We start from the raw sequence: 25,974 nt of genomic DNA on the forward strand, positions 1-25,974 counted from the left end.
TTTTCTGATGACCTGGTATAAAGATGTTATGGCTGCATGACAGTAGCTAATAAACAGTTTAACTTTCTGTAGGTGCTGAGGGTCAAACACTGATTGAGTCTGAATCAGTGGTTAAAAGGTCTGGAGAATCTCACAGACTGACCTTCACATATTCAGGGTTCAGTAGCCATTACTGGAATGCTTGGATCAAAAAGGCTGGTGGAAAAGGATTGGAGTGGGTTGCTACTATCAGTGAGACCAGTAGCTACATCTACTACTCTGAGTCAGTTAAAGGCCGGTTCACCATCTCCAGAGACAACAACAGAGAGCAGGTGTATCTGCAGATGAACAGTCTGAAGACTGAAGATTCTGCTGATTATTATTAGAGCCACAGTACTCATCCTTACTGGGCTGATAGACCCCAACTATCTCACTTGTTTTGTGTGTTCAGTTGTATGGAAATAATAAAGTAGAGTAATACAGTACAATATGTAAAGAGTAAATGCTGGACCATACAGTCACATGCAAAAACACGCACATACACATTAACAAACAGTAAAAACCGAAAAGAAGTAATTCAAGACTTAAAACATCTATTTTTCTCCTCTGTGTATCACTGACAACAGTTCTAAGTTCAGTTCAGTTCAGTTTTAATCCATCTTAACAGATGTATCATTGTAATAATAATGATTTACTTTATACTACTACAAATAACACTAATGCAGAACTATACTTATTTATCTATTCTGAAACCATAGCATAACTAGAGCCAAGGACTAACTAGTGTTTTAAATCTTTGAGCAGAGAAAGGGTGCATACACTTTTATGTTGTTTAATTTGTTGCCAGAAATTTGTGGCTTTTTCCCTTGAAAGTCAAATAATAACTGAACCTGTACAATGGGCTACAAATTTGGACAATCCAGTGTACATTACTCAACTACCTGACACAGATAAGATCCTGATTAAGGACAGGAAAAGGTTTGAAGAAATGATATGATATTATTTCAGAAATGATGGTTAGACAATCTGATAAAACAGCTTTATTATTTCAGACATGTTCTTGTGTATCTCTGATGTTCTCTGTAGCTGAGGAAGAATGGAAAAATTAAATTGTCTGTTTATTTCAGTTTAAATGCATTTGTCTGACTTGTGTTAGAAGTTTTGTGAAGAATGAAAGAACATTAACTTTAAGTTACTGTTTTAAATAATACATTTGTATGTGTCAAAATAAATGCTAATAACACAATTCCAAGTTGACTATGTGTGACACAACAGTCCATCCTTCTTTTATAGCCTGTCAGTATCCTTCTTTATGCAAAGTGAACTTCCTCACAGTCTGCTATAAACACTTGATATCATGCTGTCAGTTGCAGCAGAAGAAGAGAAGCTCCCATCAGATCACCTTCAATACCAACCATGTTCTCTGTCGCCCTGCTGGTGCTGCTGGCAGCTGGATCCTGTGAGTCTCACTGGATTTGTCATAGTCAGCAGTTCTTCTTTATTTTGATATTTTGTCACAAAACATTTTCTTCTTTTAACAGGTGTGAAGTGTGAACAGTTGACACAGCCAGCCTCAGTGACTGTGCAGCCAGGTCAACGTCTGACCATCACCTGTCAGGTCTCTTATTCTCTTAGCAGCTATTGGACAGCTTGGATCAGACAGCCTGCAGGGAAAGGACTGGAGTGGATTGGAAGTAGATATACTGGAGGCTCTGCCTACAAAGATTCACTAAAGAACAAGTTCAGTATCGACTTAGACTCTTCCAGCAACACAGTGACTCTAAACGGACAGAATGTGCAGCCTGAAGACACTGCTGTGTATTACTGTGCCAGATACCCACAATAACACAAACCATCAGCAGACCTGAACAAAAACCCCTCAGTGCCTGAACACTTGTAACATGAAGCCACCAGAGGAGGAGCCCTCAGACCACTAATGATTTTAACACCAGTTCACTGTTACAATACAAGAAAGAAACAACAATTATAATAATATAAAATAATACAGTGGAGGCATTTATCAAAAAGTGTTCTCTCTTCCTTATAGTTCAAGTGGTGAATTTGTTGCAGCATCATTTCAGTTGACAGCTACACTTTAAAAGCTCTTCATCAAACATTAAATGAAACATAAATAATCTTTCTTTATGACACTTTTAATTTTAGTTTGTGGCTCCACATAAATTATTTTTGTCAGTCTGGACTAACAATGAGAGGAAGGACTGAACAGGACAAGAAATGTAACATTTTCTTCTTTTATTTGTGAGAATACAAGAGCTTTACTAAACACTTTCACAGTCTTTGGTACGATCTGTCTCCAGTATAAATGCAAACATTACAGGTGACCTCAGTAGATCAAAATATTAGCAAACTGTAAATAAGTTAAATAGGCTGTGGTATTAAAATAAAATTAAGTTATAAACAACTAACAACAATGTTACTTCTTTCTTGCTCCTCTGCACTATTATTAATGATTTTAAATTAAACAGGTTGTTTGATGTCTTAGTCCTCTGCATATTGTAGATTCATGTTCACCACTTTTAAAAATGGTTCATCAGATTTTAGATGTCCTTTCTTGTAGGCAGCCATTGGTTTTTGTTCGTGTGTATGAAAATCATTTTAATTATCTGAGATGAGATTCATCTCATGTTTTAGCAAAGTTAAGATTTTGTGTCATGATAATTCAGTTGCGAGTGTGTTAAAAATATGTATTTGTTGAGTGATACTCTGATATCCAACAACACAAGATGGTTGCAACTCAAACTTCAAACACAAAATTCAACTTTTGAAGACAATTCTGATTAAATAGAAGTTTCAAATATAGATTGCCTAATTCAAAACTAATTTAGCTTGTGTTGAGATTATTACATTTTGTTTTGCACAGCAAACAAAAGACCAAATTCTATCCTCCATGTGAGGACGAGTCAATTCAAAACTTGGTTGACTTCTAACTTCACTGATCCAACTGCAAAGAAAATGACGAATTGTTTACTTTCCACTGCGACTTTTGTTTTACACAAAGTAAAAGAGTTTATATTTTTGATTGGATATTTTATTATCATTGACTAAAGAAGATAGAGATACATGATATCCATGTACTGAGGGGTTACATATTTTTGACGTATTTTCATCAGTTTTCTTCACTTTTATGCCTACTGGGGTTTTCTTTTGTCTTAAGTTCTGAATATGACTTATGAAAAGTTTGTGAGAGAGATAAAAGATAAAAGAAATAAAACAAAGTATAACACTATGAAAAACATTTTTTCAGGAGTTACTTTTTTGTATTAAAACTTCATTATCATGTTGAATGTTGAAAGTTCAATGCAGTTCTCTCTTTGCTGTGAGGAGGAGTCAATGCAAAACCTTGATGTCTTCCACCTCTACTTATCTGACTGCAGAGAGGATGACAGAGAACAGTGGACACACAGTTTAACATGATGGACTATAGGACAGGACTGCTGCTTTTAACTATCTGCTGGGCAGGTGAAGATCTTCACATATCTTGAGTTGAAGTTGTTGTTAAAAAGTTAACAGATTAAAGAAACTGATTATTTTCCTTTTTCTGTCTTGACAGGTGTTGATGGTCAGACTCTGACAGAATCTGAACCAGCAGTTAAAAAGCCTGGAGAATCCCACAAACTGACCTGTACAACATCTGGATTCACATTCAGTAGCAACTGGATGGCCTGGATCAGACAGGCTCCTGGAAAAGGACTGGAGTGGATTGCACTTATCAGCAATGGTGGTGGTAGTAGCAAATACTACTCTCAGTCAGTTCAAGGCCGGTTCACCATCTCCAGAGACGACAGCAGAGAGCAGCTGTATCTGCAGATGAACAGTCTGAAGACTGAAGATTCTGCTGTTTATTATTGTGCTCGAGACTCACAGTGACTGGAGTTGGTTGAACAGCTGTACAAAATCCTACAATACTCATCAGACCCCCTTTAACTCACATGAATAATGTTGTCAGTTCAGTTAGTTCAAGTAAATGATGTCATTCCATCACACCCAAACACCTTCTTGGAACCAATAATATGCTAATTGGGTTTTTAAACAAAGAATCCTAACAACACTTCTTCAGAAAGATTTTAATTGTCTTCTTACATAAAGCAACATTTTTATTTATTTATTTTTAACTTGAATTTCAGTATCTGAGCAGCTCTCTAGAGGCTCTGAATGTCTGTGGCTTCAAATATGTGCAACACTGATACAACAAAAAAGTATATGTAAAACTCCAAACCTCCACACAGCTCCTGAATGCTTGGCAAATGATGAATTTACACATACAGTAATAAATGTTTAATTAAAATTACATATACATATCCTTGTGAGACTATTTATAACTTTCAATTCATTCACAGTAGACTCACCAAAGACAGATTTTGATAAATATTTATTAATGATTTTTGTGGATGATAATGTGTTTTTATCCATTATTACACAAAATCTTATCCATGCAACACTCAGTATTAGACTAAAATCAGTTTATCTACAATAATACATGAATAAATGGTAATTCATTTTAAATAAAATCGTAGCACCATTTTAAGTTCACTAAATTAACAATATATCATAGTACACACTATATATTCAGTCTGGAAACTTGATAAGAAAGACTGAACTCTTCACCTCAAAGTGAAAAATAGAAGTAACAAGAAATAGATAATTATTAATTCAACGATATGCAAATAAATGTGACTAATAAGGAAGTTAAGTGTGTGTGTGTGTGTGTGTGTCAGCGAGAGGACAGAAGAGCTCACATCAGTTCAGCTTCAACATCAACCATGTTCTCTGCAGCTCTGATGCTGCTGCTGGCAGCTGGATCCTGTGAGGAGCTTTCAGTGGATTCACACTAATAAACACATTAGAAACACTGAATAGTCAGATGAATGATGGAGATAATGTTGATTTCTCTTTCCAAAGGTGTGTACAGTATTGATCTCATCCAGCCAGAGTCAATGGTTGTGCAGTCTGGATAACCGTTGTTTTTCTGACAAACCTGGTATAAAGAAATTATGGCTGCATGACAGTAGCTAATGAGCAGTTTAATTTTCTGTATGTGCTGAGGGTCAAACACTGACTGAGTCTGAATCAGTGGTTAAAAGGTCTGGAGAATCTCATAGACTGAGTGAATGTGGAAAAAAAGAGTAATAAAAAACATTGATTGCATGATGCAATAATATAGATACTAGAACATTATAATCACTGATATATGACATTATGGAACAAATGGATTACACTACTAGACATTATTAAACCTTAAACCATTATGTATTAAAAGAGATTGGTGTCAGCTAAAAATGCACAAGTCAATGCTTTTGCTAAATAGTCTCTTATTTCTCTGACTCATAATGTCTCTATGTAGAATATTGAGGAACGAATAACAGCAACATTTCAACATGCACCTTGCTTTTAAAAGGAAGCAGTGAAACCCCCAAAAGTCATGTCTTTTCCATAACTTCATTTAAAAAGATTAACAATATATTATAATCTGAATAACTACAGTGTTAGTAAGTTCACTGAATCACTTCTCTTCAGCCTTCATGGTGTCATGTATTGTGAGGGTTGGCCGAGCAGCCAGGCACAAAAAATGAGGAGGTACAGGCAGAGTTCAGCAGTCCAAGTGAATTTTATTTGCCATCAGTGGAGTCCTGTGCAGATATTTACAGTGGACATGAATATCTGGCCAAAATGGAAAAAAACGACAACAACTAATTAACCAAAAATAAAAAAATAACCCTTTTCTCAAAAATAGGAGAATACACACACACAAATAAAGAAATCAACTCTAAACTGCACTTTGATTATACCCCCTGAGATAAGGCCCAAGGCAGGAGCTGCAGACTGAAGCTGTGTCTGTCTCTGTATGACCAGAAAAGCCTCGAGTCACCCCAGACTTCTCCCTCTTATACAGGTGGACTCCACCTACTCAAGAGAACAATATCAATTATCTCTTACAAAACACTAACGAGGACAGCAGTGTTAAATAACAATATACTGTCAAATAGAAATTCATTGAAGTTTAGTCTAAAACGTGTTTTTCCTTAAAAAGAGTACTTTAACAGTCAAATACCCCAAAAGAGGCAAAACACCCCTCCCACTCTACCACACTTAGTCTCTTCCCCTGAGAACCCCTCTACTTAACCAGATGAACTGCACTGGCTCCAGTTTGCCAGTTCCTGGTCTGACAGAGGAAGAGAAAGCACAACAGAGCAAACAGGTGAAGGAAAATTTAAACTCAATAAACTGAGTACTTATAACACAACTACAATGTGTCTTCTTTTTTACCACATTTTAAATGTGTGCATTGTCAATGCAAGTCAATGTTAGCAAACACCTACACACTAAGTAAACAAACTTTGGGATAAAAATCTCCAACAATCATCTCTGACCAACAATAAGATTGAGAGGAGAGGGCTGCTGATGCATGTGTGTGTGTGTGTGTGTGGCATATGTGCCTTTAGGGCATGGGGCTCCCCCGTGACATGTATCATGTATCACGTCTATGTAAAACTATAGAAAATTAAGTTTTTTTAATGATCAACCAACTTCCACTTTCTGTTTTTGTGAGCTGGAGAAAAAAACACACTAGAACCCGTCATCTTCATTCTTCATCTTCAATACATTTATCAATGTTTAGATGTTCAATCAACCATTGGTTTCAGTTCATGTACAGTATGAAAATCACCTTGTAGACCTTGTTTGAGATAGGAAAGCAGCATATCATATATCCTATTAAGTATTTATTTTTGTCAAAACTAAGATTTTGTGTCATGATAAGAACAGAAATTATTTTGCTCATTTGCTCTGGGGAGACTCTGGCATCCAGCAATTCAGAGTTGGCTGAAAACTTTTTTTTGTATATGATTAACTTTCCAGTAGTTGTTTCCAGTACAGTTTTTGCTTGTAGTGTGCACTGTTTTGGGATTTTTCTTTTGAAATGTTATTACTCCAATCCAATCCGGTTGTTTCCTCCCTGCAAGGAGGATCAATACGAAACCTTGATGTCTTCCACCTCTACTTATCTGACTGTTTATTCTTGTGTTTGTGAGAGTGTAATTAAAGTCACATAAACAACAAATCCTGCAGTAAGAAACACTTCTTGGGATTTTTGATCTAAAACAATGTCCTCCTTATTGTCCTCCTTTCTTATATGATTCTTCTCTCAGCAGTAATGTGTGATAGAGTTCAGAAGGTGAATGGATTAATATAATAAGGTTTTCTTACTCCTGTTTGTTCTACAAATGTGTCAGTACAGTGATCAATCTGATTCTCTCCTTCCTGTGAAGAGGAGTTAATGCAAACATTTATACGTCTTCCACCTCTACTAATCTGTCTGACTTATCTCCACATTCACAGAATAAAACAGGCAATAAAGTTTTCTAAATCAGAATATGAGGAAAAGGAAGCTACATCCATCACAGGCAGGATCAGATTCACATAAATTGTGTCTTTATTTATTTATTTGTTTTGTTTAGTTTTTTTACAGTGTTTACCTTGTCAACCAACTGCTTTATAGTTGATTTAGTTTTTTATTCATAACACATGTGTAACCACCACAGATAAAGGCAAAATGTGATGATTTTTGCTACAGAAAGTATTTCATCATGCATGAACTAAAATAGTTTTCTTCTAAGTTACAGGATTTAGTTTTTTGCATTTCGTCACACAGGTTTCAGTTGTTGAGCAGCTGTTTATCTCGAGGCTCCATGTCTGTGGCTTTAAACACCTGCAAACACTGAAACCATTAAATCTTTTATGCAAGATTAGGTTTTCACACTATTTACATGATCCTGACTGCTGTCACTGTATTTCTTTTTGCAGCAAATACAATACATACATACTTACAGTGAGTAAATTAAAATATTTGTACATATATTTTCTGTTATTGAAGAGATCTTTAACCCCCAATGTATTTATTATAATGTGAAGACTACAGTATAACTGAAGCTGTTCAATTTTAGAAACACCAATCCTCACTTTAAAACATATCTAATAATAACTTTTCAAAATTTACTCAGCTTGTCTTTCTAGTCATGTAGATGGAGATGTCTTATTGCAGGCTCAGACTACAGGAGTTCTGGGCTGGTTTATCCCCGATTCACCCCTCCAGACAATCAGAGGAAAAATCTGGTCTGGGACCTCGGTCAGTACTCATGTTCTGCCCAGATTATCTGCTAATGTGAGGAGTTTACAGATCCAATCTTAAACCTCCAGAACTGCTTGCAGACTCATCAGGGCCGCCCCGATAATTTCAAACATTTTTGATATTTAGGAGTTAAAATCTGGATGATTACGTCACTACTTTTCAAGCAGGACCACAATAGCCAATGAGAGACACAAGTCCATAAGGAGACGGAAGTTTTACAAGCTAACGTTAGTGCAAGACTGCAGATAGAACCTTCTCATGCTGGAGGCAAAATGTTTTTCCTCTGGATGGCGACAGACTTACTCGCCCTACTCTGCCTCTGATTGGCTAGGACTTGTTTCATTTGTTGGTTAGGTTGCTTAGGTTTAGGCATGAGGCGACCCAGTCTCACATCACAATGTATAATGGCTATGTTGGTCCACAGTGCAAATCGTTGGGTATCAGACAGACCGCATCAGTCTGGTGGGCAGACCATAGGATTTAGGAAGTAGCTCATTTTCCTCACTGTGCTTGATAACTCGACAGTATGATAGGTTAATGTTTTGGCCATCCATTTATTTGGTTTGTTTTGTTGTTGGTCTTTTGCTGCTGTCTGTCTGTTTCTCTTCTTTTCAGAGCATTTCCTGTCTTTTTCAGCTTCCAAATTTACTTTTTTGTTTGCTACTTCTTTTTTGACAAACTGGGGTCTCTGTCAGTGTCTGAACTGTGAATGTAATCACTGTCATCACTGTGTCTGCTGCAGGACTCAAGTAATAACATTAAACAGACACAAATCCAGTTAGCAGCATGCAGATAGCGTTAGCATCAACAGCTACTGTAGCAGCCTGAATGTATCTCATATTCTTACATATTAACATTTTGGCTTTCAATGCTGTCATTTTTGACAGCATTGAAACTTAAGTCAACATGATAATAAAGTAATTATACTTAGAAAGCTTGTAGATGAAGGTAAATATCTGCTTCTTACTGAGTTCATTGACTTTCAACTCAGTTGGTGTTTGTATCAGTGTCATACATAATTATTCTGATAAAAGAATCAGTTTGCAGGTCTCAAAATTTAAGATTTAGCAACAATTCATAATATTTTCAGCTCCTTTAACCACAGTCATAGAGCAGTGAGGTCACATGGTAAAGAGACAGAACCTGATTGGTCCTCCTGTCTACATGGTAAATGGTAAATGGCTGTTTATATAACGCTTTTAACCAAAGCTCTATATATTCTGCTGCTCACTCACCCTTTCACACACACTCACACACTGATGGTGACAAGCTACCAGGCAGGATGCTGGTGCAACCATCGGGAGCAATTTGGGGTTCAGTATCTTGCACAAGGACACTTCGAAATGCAGACAAGAGTCAAGGAACCACCGACTTTCTGATTGATGGATGACATGCTCATCCTCCTGAGCCACAGCCACCTCATTCCCATATATTCCCATAGATTACAAGCGCTGATTGGCGCTTTGCAGATCAAACATCTTGGCACCAAGTTTAAGATTGATTTCTGATTGATAGAACCTCCTCTTTTCTCAAATTTTAGGGTTAATAATGTAAGAGTAGTTTCATGTGTATAATTCAGTTTTGCCAAAAATGTCAAGTGGAACCTTATAATTCTAAGGTCACGCAAATTCATGTCTTCTTACATGCTGAGACATGTCTCTGTTTCTTTTTTTTTTGCACAAACATACTGCATAAAATCCAGATAATGAAAGTTAAGAGATGTTTCATGAGAGGTCAAGAAGCCACAAGCTTATACAACTGACCTCCCCTCAACTTAAAGAGAAAAACAAACAATAAAAAAAGGAAGAAAAAAAAACGAGCAAACATAATTTAGGAACATACAACAAAAAATAAATGACAACAAGAAGCACACAAAATGAGCAGAATAATTAACCAATAAAAAAAAGAAGATTTTTGATAACACGCATGTAGAAAATGAGGTGTCACAGGTCACATTGACTTCTTTCAAACCTCTAGAGGGCAGTCTAGAACTGACTGGGTTTGATCCTCATACTGATCATGATAAATCATGTGCACTATAAGTAACATCAAGAAAGACCACAAGTGATTGGATTGGTTTTTATCTGACATCAGACTATTTTCACATTGATTCATGTAAAAATTGATCTGCATATATTACATGTTCCTCTATACTCATTCACATTTTCTTCACTATGGTGTTTTTGTTACCTGATGTGGTGTCTTTTACAAAGATGACACAGAGAAATATGTTTATTAAAGTATAAAGTGTTTATTTTTTAACTTTTATTCTGTTCCAGTATAATTAAACAATCACATACCTTAGAGGCACTGAAAACTTTGAATCATTTTTCTTTTTTTTAAAGAAAATTGAATCACAATCCTTATGAGTGAGTTGACAAGCATTTACAGTACTGCAGTGTTCAAAATTAACTGAGGGGATTAGAGGTATAAGAGTTTGGAGGATTCATTCCTGCACAGTGAACATACATTCTCTACCAAACATGAACTGAGGTCCGAGTCCGATCCAGTTCCTCCATTTGAGGAGGAGTCAATGCAAAATATCTTCCTCTATTTATGTGACTGCAGATGGATGGTAGGATGACAGAGAACAGTGGACACACACTTTAACATGATGGACTTTAGGACAGGACTGCTGCTTCTAACTGTCTTCTGGACAGGTGAAAATATTTACAGATCTTGGGTTGAATCTGTCTTCAAATTGTTGCCAACATATGTAGAAAGTGACTGTTTACTTTTTTTTGTCTTGACAGGAATTGATGGTCAGACTCTGAATCTGAACCAGCAGTTAAAAAACCTGGAGAATCCCACAGATTGACCTGTACAACTTCTGGATTCACATTCAGTAGCTACTACATGGCCTGGGTCAGACAGGCTCCTGGAAAAGCACTGGAGTGGATTGCTTATATAGGCACAAGCAGTTCTCCTATCTATTACTCCCAGTCAGTCCAGGGTAGATTCACCATCTCCAGAGATGATTCCAGCAGTAAGCTCTATCTACAGATGAACAGTCTGAAGACTGAGGACACAGCAGTGTATTACTGTGCCGGAAGAGACACAGTGAGAGACAGTAATAAGAGAGTCATACAAAAACTACTTCCTCTATTTACCACCACTGATAATATTCATTCTTTCAGTATCATATTTCTTATAAAACTGACTGTGATGAACATTTGTTTTATTGTCAGACACAGAAATTCTGTTGTTATTATCTGAATATTTAGGAGTTATATTGTCTAATTTATTTTTTATTAAACTAATGAAATCATACATTAACATTTTACAGGATAATTTTCGTGATACATAAACTGTGAATCCAGTGATTCAACCTACAAGTTGCTGTTTAAATTCAGTAGAAACTTACATGAATATAAAAAATTAAAGTAGAGACATATTTCTTTCTTCATAGGAAAAAGATGTTTTATGTTTTGTTTCTTGGAAGCAATGTTTAGAGGAGATGTAAAAAGACTGTTGGTAGTTGACAATGATGATAGTTAAATGTTTTGTATATAGTGAAACTGTACTTGTATGTCCTAATAAATACATGCATAAAGATCATGCATGTGATACAAAAATGTGTAATTAAGTCATTTGTACAATTTCACACAATTTTGAGATTGTAGAACAATGAGCTAACAAAAAGAATATTTGCTATACATAATTACATTTACAAACAATCCTAAAATTGGCATTTGACATTTTACAATTAAAAAAAATCTGTGTTGCATTATCTAACCTGTGATTAACAGTCAACATGATCACAACTATTGTGACAGATCAATAGAATAGATTATTTATATATATTTGTTCATAATCATTTGCTGCTTTATTATTTTCATTATTGTCAGTTTATTAGTTGTCTGGCTGAAAAAAGAAGAACGTTTCCAGCATTTTTATTACAAATAGGGTTAATTAGTTTATTATAATTAGAATTATTGTCACGTTTTAAAATCATTGTGTTCCTGTAGCAATCTTTTTACAAATACAACAACACAGAAAGTCAAAAACAAATAGCAAAGAGCTCTGTAGAGGAGTGACTCCTCTTCAGTGAGCATCTATTCTCTAATTTCACCAAAAAATAACTGAGAGACAAATCCACTGCAGTTTACTTCTCCCTGTGAGGAGGAGTCAATGCAAAACCTTGATGTCTTCCACCTCTACTTATCTGACTGCAGAGAGGATGACCGAGAACAGTGGACACACAGTTTAACATGATGGACTGTAGGACAGGACTGCTGCTTTTAACTATCTGCTGGGCAGGTGAAAATATTCACAGATCTTGAGTTGAATCTGTCCTCAAATTATTGCAAACATATGAAGCAGGTGACTCTTCTTTTTTGTCTTGACAGGTGTTGATGGTCAGACTCTGACAGAATCTGAACCAGCAGTTAAAAAGCCTGGAGAATCCCACAAACTGACCTGTACAACATCTGGATTGTCATTCAGTAGCAACTGGATGGCCTGGATCAGACAGGCTCCTGGAAAAGGACTGGAGTGGATTGCAGCTATCAGCAATGGTGGTGGTAGCAAATACTACTCTCAGTCAGTTCAAGGCCGGTTCACCATCTCCAGAGACAACAGCAGAGAGCAGCTGTATCTGCAGATGAACAGTCTGAAGACTGAAGATTCTGCTGTTTATTATTGTGCTCGAGACTCACAGTGACTGAGTTGGTTGAGCAGCTGTACAAAATCCTACAGTACTCATCCTTACTGGGCTGATAGACCACAACTATCTCACTTGTTTTGTGTATTCAGCTGTATGGAAATAATTAAGTACATTAATACAATACAGTATGTAAAGAATAAATACTGGGCCATACACACACATGCACACACAGTGAAAACCAAATAGAAGTATTAGGTTATTGTTTCTGTGGCTCTTAAAGCTGCAATATCTAAACACATCACTGACATATCATCACCTCTTATTTTTATATGTTGAAATTACAGTTGATTATTTACACATCCAGCAGTTATGGAGCAACATTATCATTCATTTGGAGTTATGTGTGGCTTTTTACCTACTAAATGCCTGAGTATGTTCAGCAGCTAGTCGCTAAAGCTGAAAACAGATGCCTGCTTTGGATGAAATTGACGCTATGAGAATGGTGAGAGTGAACCAAAACAATAAAGTTGCGGGCTGGACAGATAAACAATGAGCTGAAAAAAATATATATAAGTATAATATAAATAAATATTATAAATAAAGTCTAAGGGCTGCTTCAGAGTCACTGATAAGTCTCTATAAGTGAAGTCGATAATAGCTGCTTTAAGTATTGATTGTACACTTTGCCCCAGAGAGAAAAAAAAAAAATTAGGGGAAAGAATCAAATCAAATTAATGGACACATTATCTAAATAAAATGAATAAATAACCCAAAGTAGAAATTTAAATAAAGCTTCCACCGTCTCTGCTTATTACTGGGAGGGAAGTTAAAGCATCTCTTTCTCTCCTCTGTGTAACCATACTTTATACAACTAAATATAACAATAAGGCAGAACTATACTTATTTATCTATATTGAAATCGTAGCATCACTAGAGCCAAGGACTAACTAGTGTTCTTTTAAACTCTTTAAGCAGAGAAAGGGTGCATACACTTTTATATTGTTTAATATGTAGCCAGAAAATTATGATTTTTTTCCCCTGAAACTCAGATATTAACTGAACCTGTACAATTGGTTACAGAATTTGACAATCCAGTGTACATTACTCGACCACCTGGCGAAGATAAGATCCTGGTTACAGACAGGAGAAGGTTTGAAGAAATTATATGATATTATTTCAGAAATGATGATTAAACAATCTGATAAAACATCTTCATTATCTCAGACATGCTCTTGTGTATCTCTGATGCTCTCTGTAGCTGAGGCAGAATGGAAAAATTAAATTATCTGTTTATTTGACGTTTCTTATTCTGTTAGCGACTATTACACAGCTTCGATCAGACAGCCTGCAGAGAAAGAACTGGAGTGGATTGGAATGAGATTTACTGGAGCTTCATACTACAAGGATTCACTAAAGAACAAGTTCAGTATCGACTTAGACTCTTCCAGCAACACAGTGACTCTAAACGGACAGAATGTGCAGCCTGAAGACACTGCTGTGTATTACTGTGCCAGAGACGCACAATAACACAAACCATCAGCAGACCTGGACAAAAAACCCCTCAGTGCCTGAACACTTGTAACATGAAGCCACCAGAGGAGGAGCCCTCAGACCACTAATGATTTTAACACCAGTTCACTGTTACAAAAAGGAAAGAATAAACAGAAACAAAACCTTAATGTATGTAATGTAAACACCTATAGTATGAAAGTATAAAATATGTTGTTCACTTACTTTTAATAAGAATTGATTTCATGGTGCTAGAGATACTTTAATGTTTTAATTAGTATTATAACAGAGTGTGTATTCCTATAACCAAAAAATTATATGCTATTTTTGTCTAAACTTTTATATTTATGAAAAAGACATGTAAGAGGTAACATCACCACATGCATTTCCCAAATTATCTCCTGGTGGATGAGATTAAGTTTGGTAAAAACAAAACATAATATCATCTCATGTTTTAGTGAAGTTATTTTGTGTCACGATAATTCAGTTGCAAGTGTGTTAAAAATATGTATTTGTTGGGGGAAACTCTGATATCCAACAACACAAGTCGGTTGTAACTCAAACTTGCAACACAAAATTCAACTTTTGAAGAGAATTCTGATTAAGTACAATTTTCAAAATTCAGATCAGATTAAAATTCATTTAACTGGTTTTGCAGTTCTATTATTGTTTTGTCTGTGAGGACGAGTCAGTTCAAAACTTGGTTGTCTTCCACCTTTACTGATCCGACTGCAGAGAGAGAGACAAACTGGTTACTGTAGTTTTCACTGATATTTGTTTGACACAAGAAACAGTTTATATTTCACGTTGGATATTTTATTTTTATTGACTAAAGAAGATGGGTATTAATAACATCCATGTACTGAGGAGTTACATGTTTTTCATGTATTCTCATCAGTTTTCTTTCCCCCTGACATCCTGAATGTTATGAGCACTTTGTGAGAAAAACAAAAAAAGCAAAATTTGTTCAGGAGGTACTTTTTCTATTAAAACTCAATTATAATGACTATAAACTTTATATCAAAATTGGTATAGCAAAATTTCAAAAATTCAATCCGGTTCTCTCTCCCTGTGAGGAGGAGTCAATGCAAAACCTTGATGTCTTCCACCTCTACTTATCTGACTGCAGAGAGGATGACAGAGAACAGTGGACACACAGTTTAACATGATGGACTATAGGACAGGACTGCTGCTTTTAACTATCTGCTGGGCAGGTGAAGATCTTCACTGATCTTTATTTGACATATTTACATTTGTATTACCAACTTGATGCATGTTAGGCTCTTTTTTCTGTCTTGACAGGTGTTGATGGTCAGACTCTGACAGAATCTGAACCAGCAGTTAAAAAGCCTGGAGAATCCCACAAACTGACCTGCACAACCTCTGGATTTACATTCAGTGACTACTACATGTACTGGATCAGACAGGCTCCTGGAAAAGGACTGGAGTGGATTACTTATATCAGTAGTGGTGGTGGTAGTAGCAAATTCTACTCTCAGTCAGTTCAAGGCCGGTTCACCATCTCCAGAGACAACAGCAGACAGCAGCTGTATCTGCAGATGAACAGTCTGAAGACTGAAGATTCTGCTGTTTATTATTGTGCTGGAGACTCACAGTGACTGAGTTGGTTGAGCAGCTGTACAAAATCCTACAATACGCATCTTCTGGGCTGGTAGCATTTAGTAATCGAATATGTTTAGTAATAAATTACAGCAACATTTGTCTCTGCATTATGTAAAGTTGTGTGTTCTTCAAAAAATATTCTTCACTAAACATGAGAAACATCAACTTTCATGATACATTTGTCTGGGTTTGAAATAAAGAAAATACAAACTACTACAAATAATAAAAGAGATGTTTAAGAATAATTAGCATTTCTGTAAATTAAGACAACATAATGTTTACAATTATGTGGAATCATAATATGAAGGAGTAAAAAAAAGTTGCAGTTTCCTTTATTAAATCACTAGAGGTCAGTGTCAAGTTTCTCTTTTACAATAAAGAAACACTCGGATCTGCTTTTCTCATTGATATTAACAGACTGACCCTTGAACCAAATCCTTATCTCACCTAAGGCACCAAAATGGCTAGAGCCGGCCCTGAGTTCACTGTTACAATAACAGGAAACAGTCTTTGAACACATTTAACCGTGAAAAAAGTAAAACGAAATAACATGACTTATTATGATATATAATTATAATAAGCATTATATATTATTATAAGCAGCATTATTTCAACTACACTTTAAAAGCTCTTCATCTAACAGGAAATGAAACATAAATAATCTCTCTTTATGACACTTTTAGGGGCTCCACATAAATTACTTTTGTCAGTCTGGACTAACAATTAGAGGAAGGACTGAACAGGACAAGAAATGTAACATTTTCTCCTTTTACTTGTGAGAATACAAGAGCTTTACAGAACACTTTCACAGTCTTTGGTACGATCTGTCTCCAGTATAGATACAAACATTACAGGTGACCTCAGTAGATCAAAATATTAGCAAACTGTAAATAAGTTAAATAGGCTGTGGTATTAAAATAAAATAAAGTTATAAACAACTAACAACAGTGTTACTTTTTGCTCCTCTGCACTATTATTAATGATTATAAATTAAAATAGGTGATTTGATGTCTTAATCCTCTGCATATTGTAGATTAATGTTCACCATTTTTAAAAATGGTTCATCAGATTTTAGATGTCCTTTCTTGTAGGCAGCCATTGGTTTTTGTTCATGTGTATGAAAATCATTTTAGTTATCTGAGGTGAGATTCATCTCATGTTTTAGCAAAGTAAAGATTTTGTGTCACAATAATTCAGTTGTGAGTGTGTTAAAAATATGTATTTGTTGAGTGATACTCTGATATCCAACAATACGAGATGGTTGCAACTCAAATTTCAAACACAAAATTAAACTTTGAAGACAATTCTAATTAAATAGAAGTTTCAAATATTGATTGCCTAATTCAAAATTAATTTAGCTTGTGTTGAAATTATTACATTATTGTTTTGCACAACAAACAAAAGGTCAAATTCTATCCTCCATGTGAGGACGAGTCAATTCAAAACTTGGTTGACTTCCAACTTCACTGATCCAACTGCAAAGAAAATGGCAAATTGTTTAGTTTCCACTGCGACTTTTGTTTTGTGCAACGTAAAAGAGTATTGCATATTTTAAAAGCTTCAATGCAGTTCTCTCCTTGCTGTGAGGAGGAGTTAATGCAAAACCTTGATGTCTTCCACCTCTACTTATCTGACTGCAGAGAGGATGACAGAGAACAGTGGACACACGGTTTAACATGATGGACTATAGGACAGGACTGCTGCTTTTAACTGTCTGCTGGGCAGGTGAAGATCTTCACAGATCTTGAGTTGAAGTTTTTGTTAAAAAGTTACCAACTTAAAGCAACTGATTATTCTCCTTTTTCTGTCTTGACAGGTGTTGAAGGTCAGACTCTGACAGAATCTGAACCAGCAGTTAAAAAGCCTGGAGAATCCCACAAACTGACCTGTACAACATCTGGATTGTCATTTAGCAGCCACTACATGGCCTGGATCAGACAGGCTCCTGGAAAAGGACTGGAGTGGATTGCAGCTATCAGCAATGGTGGTGGTAGCAAATACTACTCTCAGTCAGTTCAAGGCCGGTTCACCATCTCCAGAGATGACAGCAGAGAGCAGCTGTATCTGCAGATGAACAGTCTGAAGACTGAAGATTCTGCTGTTTATTATTGTGCTCGACACTCACAGTGACTGAGTTGGTTGAGCAGCTGTACAAAATCCTACAGTACATTGTAAAAAATTACTGTGAAATCCACAGTAATTTACTGTGTTTCTTTCTTCATAATGATACTGTAGAAAATCACAGTAACCATTTTGTTACTGTAGAAAATCACAGTAATATTGATACTACTGCAGACACCATTATGTTACTCTATATGAGGTAACAAATTTCCCTTTTGTAAAAAAAAATCACTAATTTGAGGATTATTTTGTAATACCTTCAAATAAAACCCTCAAATTCATGGTGCAGATTAAATAATTTAAACCTTAGTTTGAAATAATTATTCTTTTCATATGAATTCAAATACTTCAGGATGACCTTGTTTGTTCATGCTTCTGCAGGCTGTTACTTTCAGGTTTTAAACTTGTCTCAACGTTTATCAGGTCATAACCTTTTATACAGTCTATGTCATGACCACAGTCTACGGTCATGACAGGCTGTCAGTGAAGTCGTGAACTGATTGGTTGAGCCAAAGAAAAACATCACATGATCTCAAATTTGAACAGCGTCACTGAGTCAGTCTGGGCGCCAAAGTAATTTACTTCACTGCAGCCGGTTTGGGATTTAACAGCTCTTTGGTTCACTACATTATCTTTTTTTTTTTTTTTTTTACTTAAGAGTGCTCATGTTCTTGTCTGTTTTTGCTCGGTGTAAAGTTGTCAGACGGTATCATAGATGGACTTTCTGACCTTCTACAGCTTGCTAACTTCACCAGCCAACATTTAACTGCAGAGTCCTCTGAAATAAAGGACGCAACAAACTCGGAACATTCAGAAATGAGCACTGGAAGATACGGGAGAACACAAAGTCGAATGTTCAACAGATATTTTTTGCAGTGTGGACAGTGCACTTCTTGCAGCGTGGTGAGGAGTAACGTTAGCAGTCAGTCCGGAGCAGCAGCAGCAGGAGTCACTGACATCAGCAGCTGATCAGTAAGTGTCTTCAACATTAAAACACTCGGTCCTGACTAACACCAGACATTACACCAAGCTAGTTTTTGTACTTAATTTATTCACATCGATTTCTGGCCGCTCAGAAGTGTGCTGTGCTAACATTCTTATGTTAGCTAGTGGTCTGTTAGCTAACAGAAATCCATAGAAATCCAACCTGACTGCATTGTGTTAAACTGAAAAAGCTTCATGTTACGAAACTTGTCAACACACCTTAACGTTACAGATGTTAGCTTTATAAATTCTGGGACATGTGAGAGCACTGTTATGTGTGTTTAGCCCGTGTCACCCCCTGGCTAACTCAACACTGTTAAGAAAACGGTGATGTTTTCATTGTAACTTAATAGTTTATTATTTATTCTATTCTAACGTTAGGTCTGATAAAGATGGCAAAATGCTCTGATAGTCTATCATCTACTACCAAACTGTGTGAAATTAATGTGTTCCAAGATGTATATGTATTTATGTATGTTTGTGTGTGTGCGCGCGCCTGCGTGTATAGGACTATTAATTAAAAAGTAATCACTCTCAGAAAAAGCAATGTTTTCCAAAGTCATGCACGGCTCTAAATCCTGATGCCTTTCTTCATCATATTTCTACTCCTCACAGCTGATGACAACTCCTGCTGATGTCAGAGTCCAGTCTCTCCATCATCTCAGGTCTCACTGTGTAAGGTAAGATTTAAAATCCATTGACAAAGCCAAGTTAGTCAGCTCTTGTGGCAGTTGTGCTTGTCATACTATGTGCCTGTTTTTAGATATTTTATATTTATATTTTATATTTATTTTGGCTTAACCACAAGCATCTCAGCAGTCATCTGATTAGATCTGTTCTCATGTACTAACTCAGAAACGATATTGTCTCTGTTGTGTAAGTTTAGTTTTCACAGAGAAAACAGTACTTTAAGGTAATAGAATTGTTGTTAATTCAGTGTTTTATTACTCATCAGGAGAACCTGAACCTGAGATCCTGTGTACGACTAAGTGGATGCTGCTGATGGAGACTGACTGACTTCACTACCACCCTGGCTGTCCTCTTCACATCTTGCTATAGTTCACAGTTGAATATCAGGAGGAAACAATGACATCGCTGGAGTCTGTTCAAAAGATATTGCTCATCAACATTTTTACAACACATCCTATTTCTTTTACATTCATTTTACTTGCATTTTCCCTGTGATTGTTAAGATTGCTGTTAAGATTAAGATGAAATAAAGAAAATACAAACTACTACAAATAATAATTCAGATGTTTTCTTAAAAAGGACATATAAACCTTCTGTAAATGAAGACAACATAATGTCTATAAATCATGTGGAATCATAATATGAAGGAGGGAAAAAAACAGTTGTAGATTTCTCTACAAAATCACTAGAGGTCAGTGTCAAGTTTCTCTCTTTTACAATAAGGAAACACTCAGATCTGCTTTTCTCATTAATCTTAACTGACTGACACTTGAAACCTGCACTGATCTAAAGCCTGATTCTCCTGCTTGTCATGTACATGGTGTCAAAATGTGCTTGAAACAAAAGTCATTTCTGAATTTGAATGAGCCTATTTTGAATCATATATTTTGACTCAATATGATATTTACCATCAGTAGTGACTGCAGCTCAGTCTGTCAGTGTCAATTCATCATCTCAACAGACAGGAAGTAAATCTCAAGATGAACAACAGAAAGCCTAAAGGAGCTGTTGTGTATTTTTATTAAAGCTGGATGAACAAACATTATGTCCTCTTTCTCTCATCCTCACTGATAGACTCTGCACAGTCTCACATTATTAATGTCCTCAGGTCAACTAATTCACAATTACACAACACAGTCATCTGAGTACCACTGATGTAGCTTTAAAAGTAAGATTTCATTACAAAAAATATAATGTTAATATAAATGAAAAATCTGACTCTTCCATCACATACTGTAGCTTCATTGAAACCATTGCTGAGAGAAGACAGCAGTAATCTATAAAGTCAAAGTTTCTCTGTGTCTGTGTCTTCAAACATCTGAGAGCACTGAAACCATTCAACGTCTTTTATGCAAACTCAACTTTTCATGATATTTACATGATCCTGCTGCTGTTGTTGTATTTCTGTATGAATGAAATAAGTAAGAAAAGTCAACAAATAATGAAATAAATGTAATGAAATTAGAATATCACATGTAAAGCAGAGGTGATTTCCAGCTGTGTTTTCAGTTTGCAGATATACAATAATAACAGTCATCAGACTCTTCTATTAGTCTCCAGTTAGACCAACATTAATGCTTCATGTGTTTGATTCTATGCAAACTCAGTGATCCTCCTTGTTTCTCAGATATAAAAACTTTACATCAGACTGTCAGTGGAGATCACAGCACATCAGTTTCACCATAAACCATGTTCTCTGTAGCTCTGCTGCTGCTGTTGGCAGCTGGATCCTGTGAGTTTCTTTGTTTTTTTTCATAGTCAGCAGTTCTTCCTGTTTTTTGATAATTTGTCACAAAATATTTTCTTGTTTTCTTCGCAGGTGTGAAGTGTGAACAGTTGACACAGCCAGCCTCAGTGACTGTGCAGCCAGGTCAACGTCTGACCATCACCTGTCAGGTCTCTTATTCTGTTAGTGGCTATTGGACAGCTTGGATCAGACAGCCTGCAGGGAAAGGACTGGAGTGGATTGGAAGTAGATATACTGGAGGCTCTGCCTACAAAGATTCACTAAAGAACAAATTCAGTATCGACTTAGACTCTTCCAGCAACACAGTGACTCTAAACGGACAGAATGTGCAGCCTGAAGACACTGCTGTGTATTACTGTGCCAGAGACCCACAATAACACAAACCATCAGCAGGCCTAAACAAAAACCCCTCAGTGCCTGAACACTTGTAACATGAAGCCACCAGAGGAGGAGCCCTCAGACCACTAATATACTAATAACACCAGTTCACTGTTACAATAGCAGGAAACAGTATTTGATCATATTTAACCATAAAAGGTAAAAGAAATATAACATTATTTATTATAATATATAATTATAATAATATAAAATAATGCAGTGGAGGCATTTACCAAAACGTGTTCTCTCTTCTTGACTCACAATATTTATATTTCAAGTGGTGAATTTGTTGCAGCATTATTTCAGTGGACAACTACACTTTAAAAACAATTCATGTAACAAGAAATGAAACATAAAAGTTTCTTTATGTCATTTTTAGTTTTAGTTTTAGTATTAGTTTGGGGATCCACATAAATTACTTTTGTCAGTCTGGACTAACAATGAGAGGAAGGACTGAACAAGACAAGAAATGTAACATTTTCTCCTTTTTCTTGTGAGAATACAAAAGCTTTACAAAACACTTTCACAGTCTTTGGTACGAATATTATCAAACTGTAAATAAGTTAAATAGTCTCTGGTATTAAAATAAAATAAAGTTATAAACAACTAACAACAGTGTTACTTCTTTCTTGCTCCTCTGCACTATTATTAATGATTATAAATTAAAACAGATTGTTTGATGTCTTAGTCCTCTGCATATTGTAGATTAATGTTCACCATTTTTAAAAATGGTTCATCAGATTTTAGATGTCCTTTCTTGTAGGCAGCCACTGGTTTTTGTTCATGAAAATCATTTTAGTTATCTGAGATGAGATTCATCTCATGTTTTAGCAAAGTTAAGATTCTGTGTCATGATAATTCAGTTGCGAGTGTGTTTAAAATATGTATTTGTTGAGTGATACTCTGATATCCAACAACACGAGATGGTTGCAACTCAAACTTCAAATACAAAATTCAACTTTTGAAGACAATTCTGATTAAATAGAAGTTTCAAATATAGATTGCCTAATTCAAAACTAATTTAGCTTGTGTTGAAATTATTACATTTTGTTTTGCACAACAAACAAAAGGTCAAATTCTATCCTCCCTGTGAGGACGAGTCAATTCAAAACTTGGCTATATTCCAACTTCATTGATCAAACTGCAAAGAAAATGACAAATTGTTTACTTTCCACTGAGACTTTTGTTTTACACAAAGTAAAAGAGTTTATATTTTTGATTGGATATTTTATTATTATTGACTAAAGAAGATAGAGATAAATGATATCCATGTACTGAGGGGTTACATATTTTTGACGTATTTTCATCAGTTTTCTTCACTTTTATGCCTACTGGGGTTTTCTTTTGTCTGAAGTTCTGAATGTGACTTATGAAAAGTTTGTGAGAGAGATAAGAGATAAAAGAAATAAAACAAAGTATAACACTATGAAAAACATTGTTTCAGGAGTTACTTTTTTGTATTAAAACTTCATTATCATGTTGAAGCTTTTCAGTATTGCACATTTTAAAAAGTTCAATGCAGTTCTCTCTTTGCTGTGAGGAGGAGTCAATGCAAAACCTTGATGTCTTCCACCTCTACTTATCTGACTGCAGAGAGGATGACAGAGAACAGTGGACACACAGTTTAACATGATGGACTATAGGACAGGACTGCTGCTTTTAACTATCTGCTGGGCAGGTGAAGATCTTCACATATCTTGAGTTGAAGTTGTTGTTAAAAAGTTACCAGCTTAAAGCAACTGATTATTTTCCTTTTTCTGTCTTGGCAGGTGTTGATGGTCAGACTCTGACAGAATCTGAACCAGCAGTTAAAAAGCCTGGAGAATCGCACAAACTGACCTGTACAACATCTGGATTGTCATTCAGCAGCTACTCCATGGCCTGGATCAGACAGGCTCCTGGAAAAGGACTGGAGTGGATTGCTGAAATTAGCAGTGGTAGTAGCACATACTACTCTCAGTCAGTTCAAGGCCGGTTCACCATCTCCAGAGACGACAGCAGAGAGCAGCTGTATCTGCAGATGAACAGTCTGAAGACTGAAGATTCTGCTGTTTATTATTGTGCTGGAGACTCACAGTGACTGAGTTGGTTGAGCAGCTGTACAAAATCCTACAGTACTCATCAGACCCCCTTTAACTCACATGAATCATGTATTTTGTCAGCTCAGGTGGTTCAAGAAAATGATGTAATTCCTTCAGACACAAACATCTTTTTTGGAAACAGTGATACTATAATTTGGTTTTTAAAGTATATTTTCTGAGAGAGAGCATCATTTTTAATGATAACTCTTAATAAAGATTTGATTTCTCTTCTCATGTAGGACAAAACTTTTTTTTGTTGTTTTTACATGAATTTCAGTATGTGAGCAGCTCTCTAGAGGCTCAAACATCTGCAATACTGAAACCATTAAAAATATTTTATATAAAACTCCAAACGTCCACACAGCTGCAGAAAACTCGTACTGTTACATGATTTTGTTGTCACTTCACATTTTGTTGGCAAATGATGAATTTAACTGTACAGGTAAAGTCAATTAATACAGTATTTTTAAAATGAAAAGGAGACATAAATATATTTTTCACCATGTCAGACTATTTTAAACTTAAATAGATTTACAGTAGAGTCATCAAAGATTTTGAAAACGAATTATCAAAGTTTTTGTGGATGATAATGTGTTTTGATCCATTATTACACAAATCCAACTATTGTAATATCTTATCCTTGAAACACTTAATATTAGACTAAAATCAGTTTAACTACATTAATACATTAATAGATGGTATATTATATTAAATGTCATTTTAAACAAAATCATAGCACCATCATAAGTTCACTAAATTAGCCATATATCATGTTTAAGGACGTATTCAGTCTGGAAACTTGAGAAGAAAGACTGAATGTTTCATTTCAAAGTGAGAAATAGAAGTAACAAGAAATATATAATTGTTTATTCAACAATATGCAAATAAATGTTACTCATAAGGAAGTGAAGTGTGTGTCTGTGTGTCAGTGAGAGGACAGAAGAGCTCACATCAGTTCAGCTTCAACATCAACCATGTTCTCTGCAGCTCTGATGGAATTAAAGGGTCGGTGTCGTGGAAAACAAGAAAAATGAGCTTTGGGATGGATTAGGATGATGGTGAGGACCTCCTGTGCTGTAAAATTACTCTGTGCTATCTCCTCAGTATTTCTAAGTTATTTGAAATTTTGAAATTTGCGGCTCAAGAGCTGGAGGCGTTGAGGTGGAACTCGTTTGTACTTCACACCAGAAAGTCAAATCAAATATTCTAGGAAGCTTTAGCATGAGCCCACCGCTGCCGTAACCTCTTTAGTCGGAGTTTGCATTTCGTCCAGATGTTTACATCAGGAATGGCTGAAATTCAATTTTGGAGACAATCTTCCCTCCATCATTGGGAAGTGGTTGTGTGTGTGTGTGTTCCAATTGTCTGCTTAACAAGACTCATTACTTCAGAGGATTTTCAACTTTTTCATCTTCAATCTCTGGATGAAGTTTTAAAACAAGTTCACTCATAAACATTGTTTCTTTCCACTCAGCTGAAGGTATTTAATATATCTGTGCTAAAGCTAAGCTAGTGACCTGTCGAAAAAATACTTTTGCTTTGTTATGAAACTTAGATGCAATCTTGCCGTTCTGAAACATCTTGTTAAAATCTCAACTGCTCAACAGCATGATGAACATTATTCATGATCAGACTCCAGTTCATAGACTGCAATATACTGTCTCATGTTTCCAGCAGCAGCCATTACTCCATGTAAAGATGCGGCATAAGGGAACTGCATTATTCATTAGGTAGTATTCTGATTGGCTGGGGTGAAGGTGGGGGCCACACCTCCAGCCAGTCGGAGTAGCTTGCCAGTAATAATGCTGATTTTATGTAAATGGTTTCTGAAACAGCCTGTTGGAGGACAGAGGTGAATCTGGACTATAAGGACAGATGGATTTAGAGAAATCTAAACAACTTTTGGTAAATAAAATGTTACAGATATGTTTAAAATAGACTTGGTATTTATAAAAAGGCCATAATATCAGATCTTTAAGGTTCCTGATATGGTGAATGCTGGCTCACTGTCACATTGTCATGGCTTACTGGTAGACTGGGACACATAATCAAAATTCTACATGAATTCAAACTGCACAAATCAAATTTATTTGTCTAGGGTCATAACCCT

The 25,974-nt window shown here is 35.8% G+C and overlaps 1 protein-coding gene, 1 long non-coding RNA gene and 4 gene segments (V, D, J or C); all 6 read left to right on the forward strand.

Moving 5' to 3' along the window:
* The first annotated feature begins 1,348 nt into the window (after nucleotides 1-1,348).
* On the forward strand, nucleotides 1,349-1,841 carry LOC122966526. The segment is given in 2 exon segments: nucleotides 1,349-1,438; nucleotides 1,521-1,841. Coding segments are annotated over 2 exon segments (348 nt in total).
* Nucleotides 1,842-10,663: 8,822 nt separating this feature from the next.
* On the forward strand, nucleotides 10,664-12,773 carry LOC122966536 (the record flags this gene model as incomplete). The annotated part of the segment is given in 2 exon segments: nucleotides 10,664-10,785; nucleotides 12,475-12,773. Coding segments are annotated over 2 exon segments (348 nt in total), but the record flags the coding sequence as incomplete, so codon positions are not given.
* Nucleotides 12,774-15,405: 2,632 nt separating this feature from the next.
* LOC122966898 lies at nucleotides 15,406-17,978 on the forward strand (the record flags this gene model as incomplete). Its single annotated transcript, XM_044331267.1, has 3 exons — nucleotides 15,406-15,454; nucleotides 15,543-15,844; nucleotides 17,589-17,978. Coding segments are annotated over exons 1-3 (741 nt in total), but the record flags the coding sequence as incomplete, so codon positions are not given.
* A 416-nt stretch (nucleotides 17,979-18,394) lies between these two features.
* On the forward strand, nucleotides 18,395-20,203 carry LOC122966566. The gene is made up of 3 exons (XR_006398408.1): nucleotides 18,395-18,956; nucleotides 19,584-19,648; nucleotides 19,924-20,203. It is a non-coding gene; the product is annotated as an uncharacterized LOC122966566 (long non-coding RNA).
* Nucleotides 20,204-20,981: 778 nt separating this feature from the next.
* On the forward strand, nucleotides 20,982-21,815 carry LOC122966524. The segment is given in 2 exon segments: nucleotides 20,982-21,390; nucleotides 21,478-21,815. Coding segments are annotated over 2 exon segments (348 nt in total).
* A 1,597-nt stretch (nucleotides 21,816-23,412) lies between these two features.
* On the forward strand, nucleotides 23,413-23,863 carry LOC122966553. The segment is given in 2 exon segments: nucleotides 23,413-23,461; nucleotides 23,553-23,863. Coding segments are annotated over 2 exon segments (360 nt in total).
* The last annotated feature ends 2,111 nt before the right edge of the window (nucleotides 23,864-25,974 follow it).

This window comes from Thunnus albacares, chromosome 17 (genome assembly GCF_914725855.1).
Source record: "Thunnus albacares chromosome 17, fThuAlb1.1, whole genome shotgun sequence".
NCBI lineage: Eukaryota > Metazoa > Chordata > Actinopteri > Scombriformes > Scombridae > Thunnus > Thunnus albacares.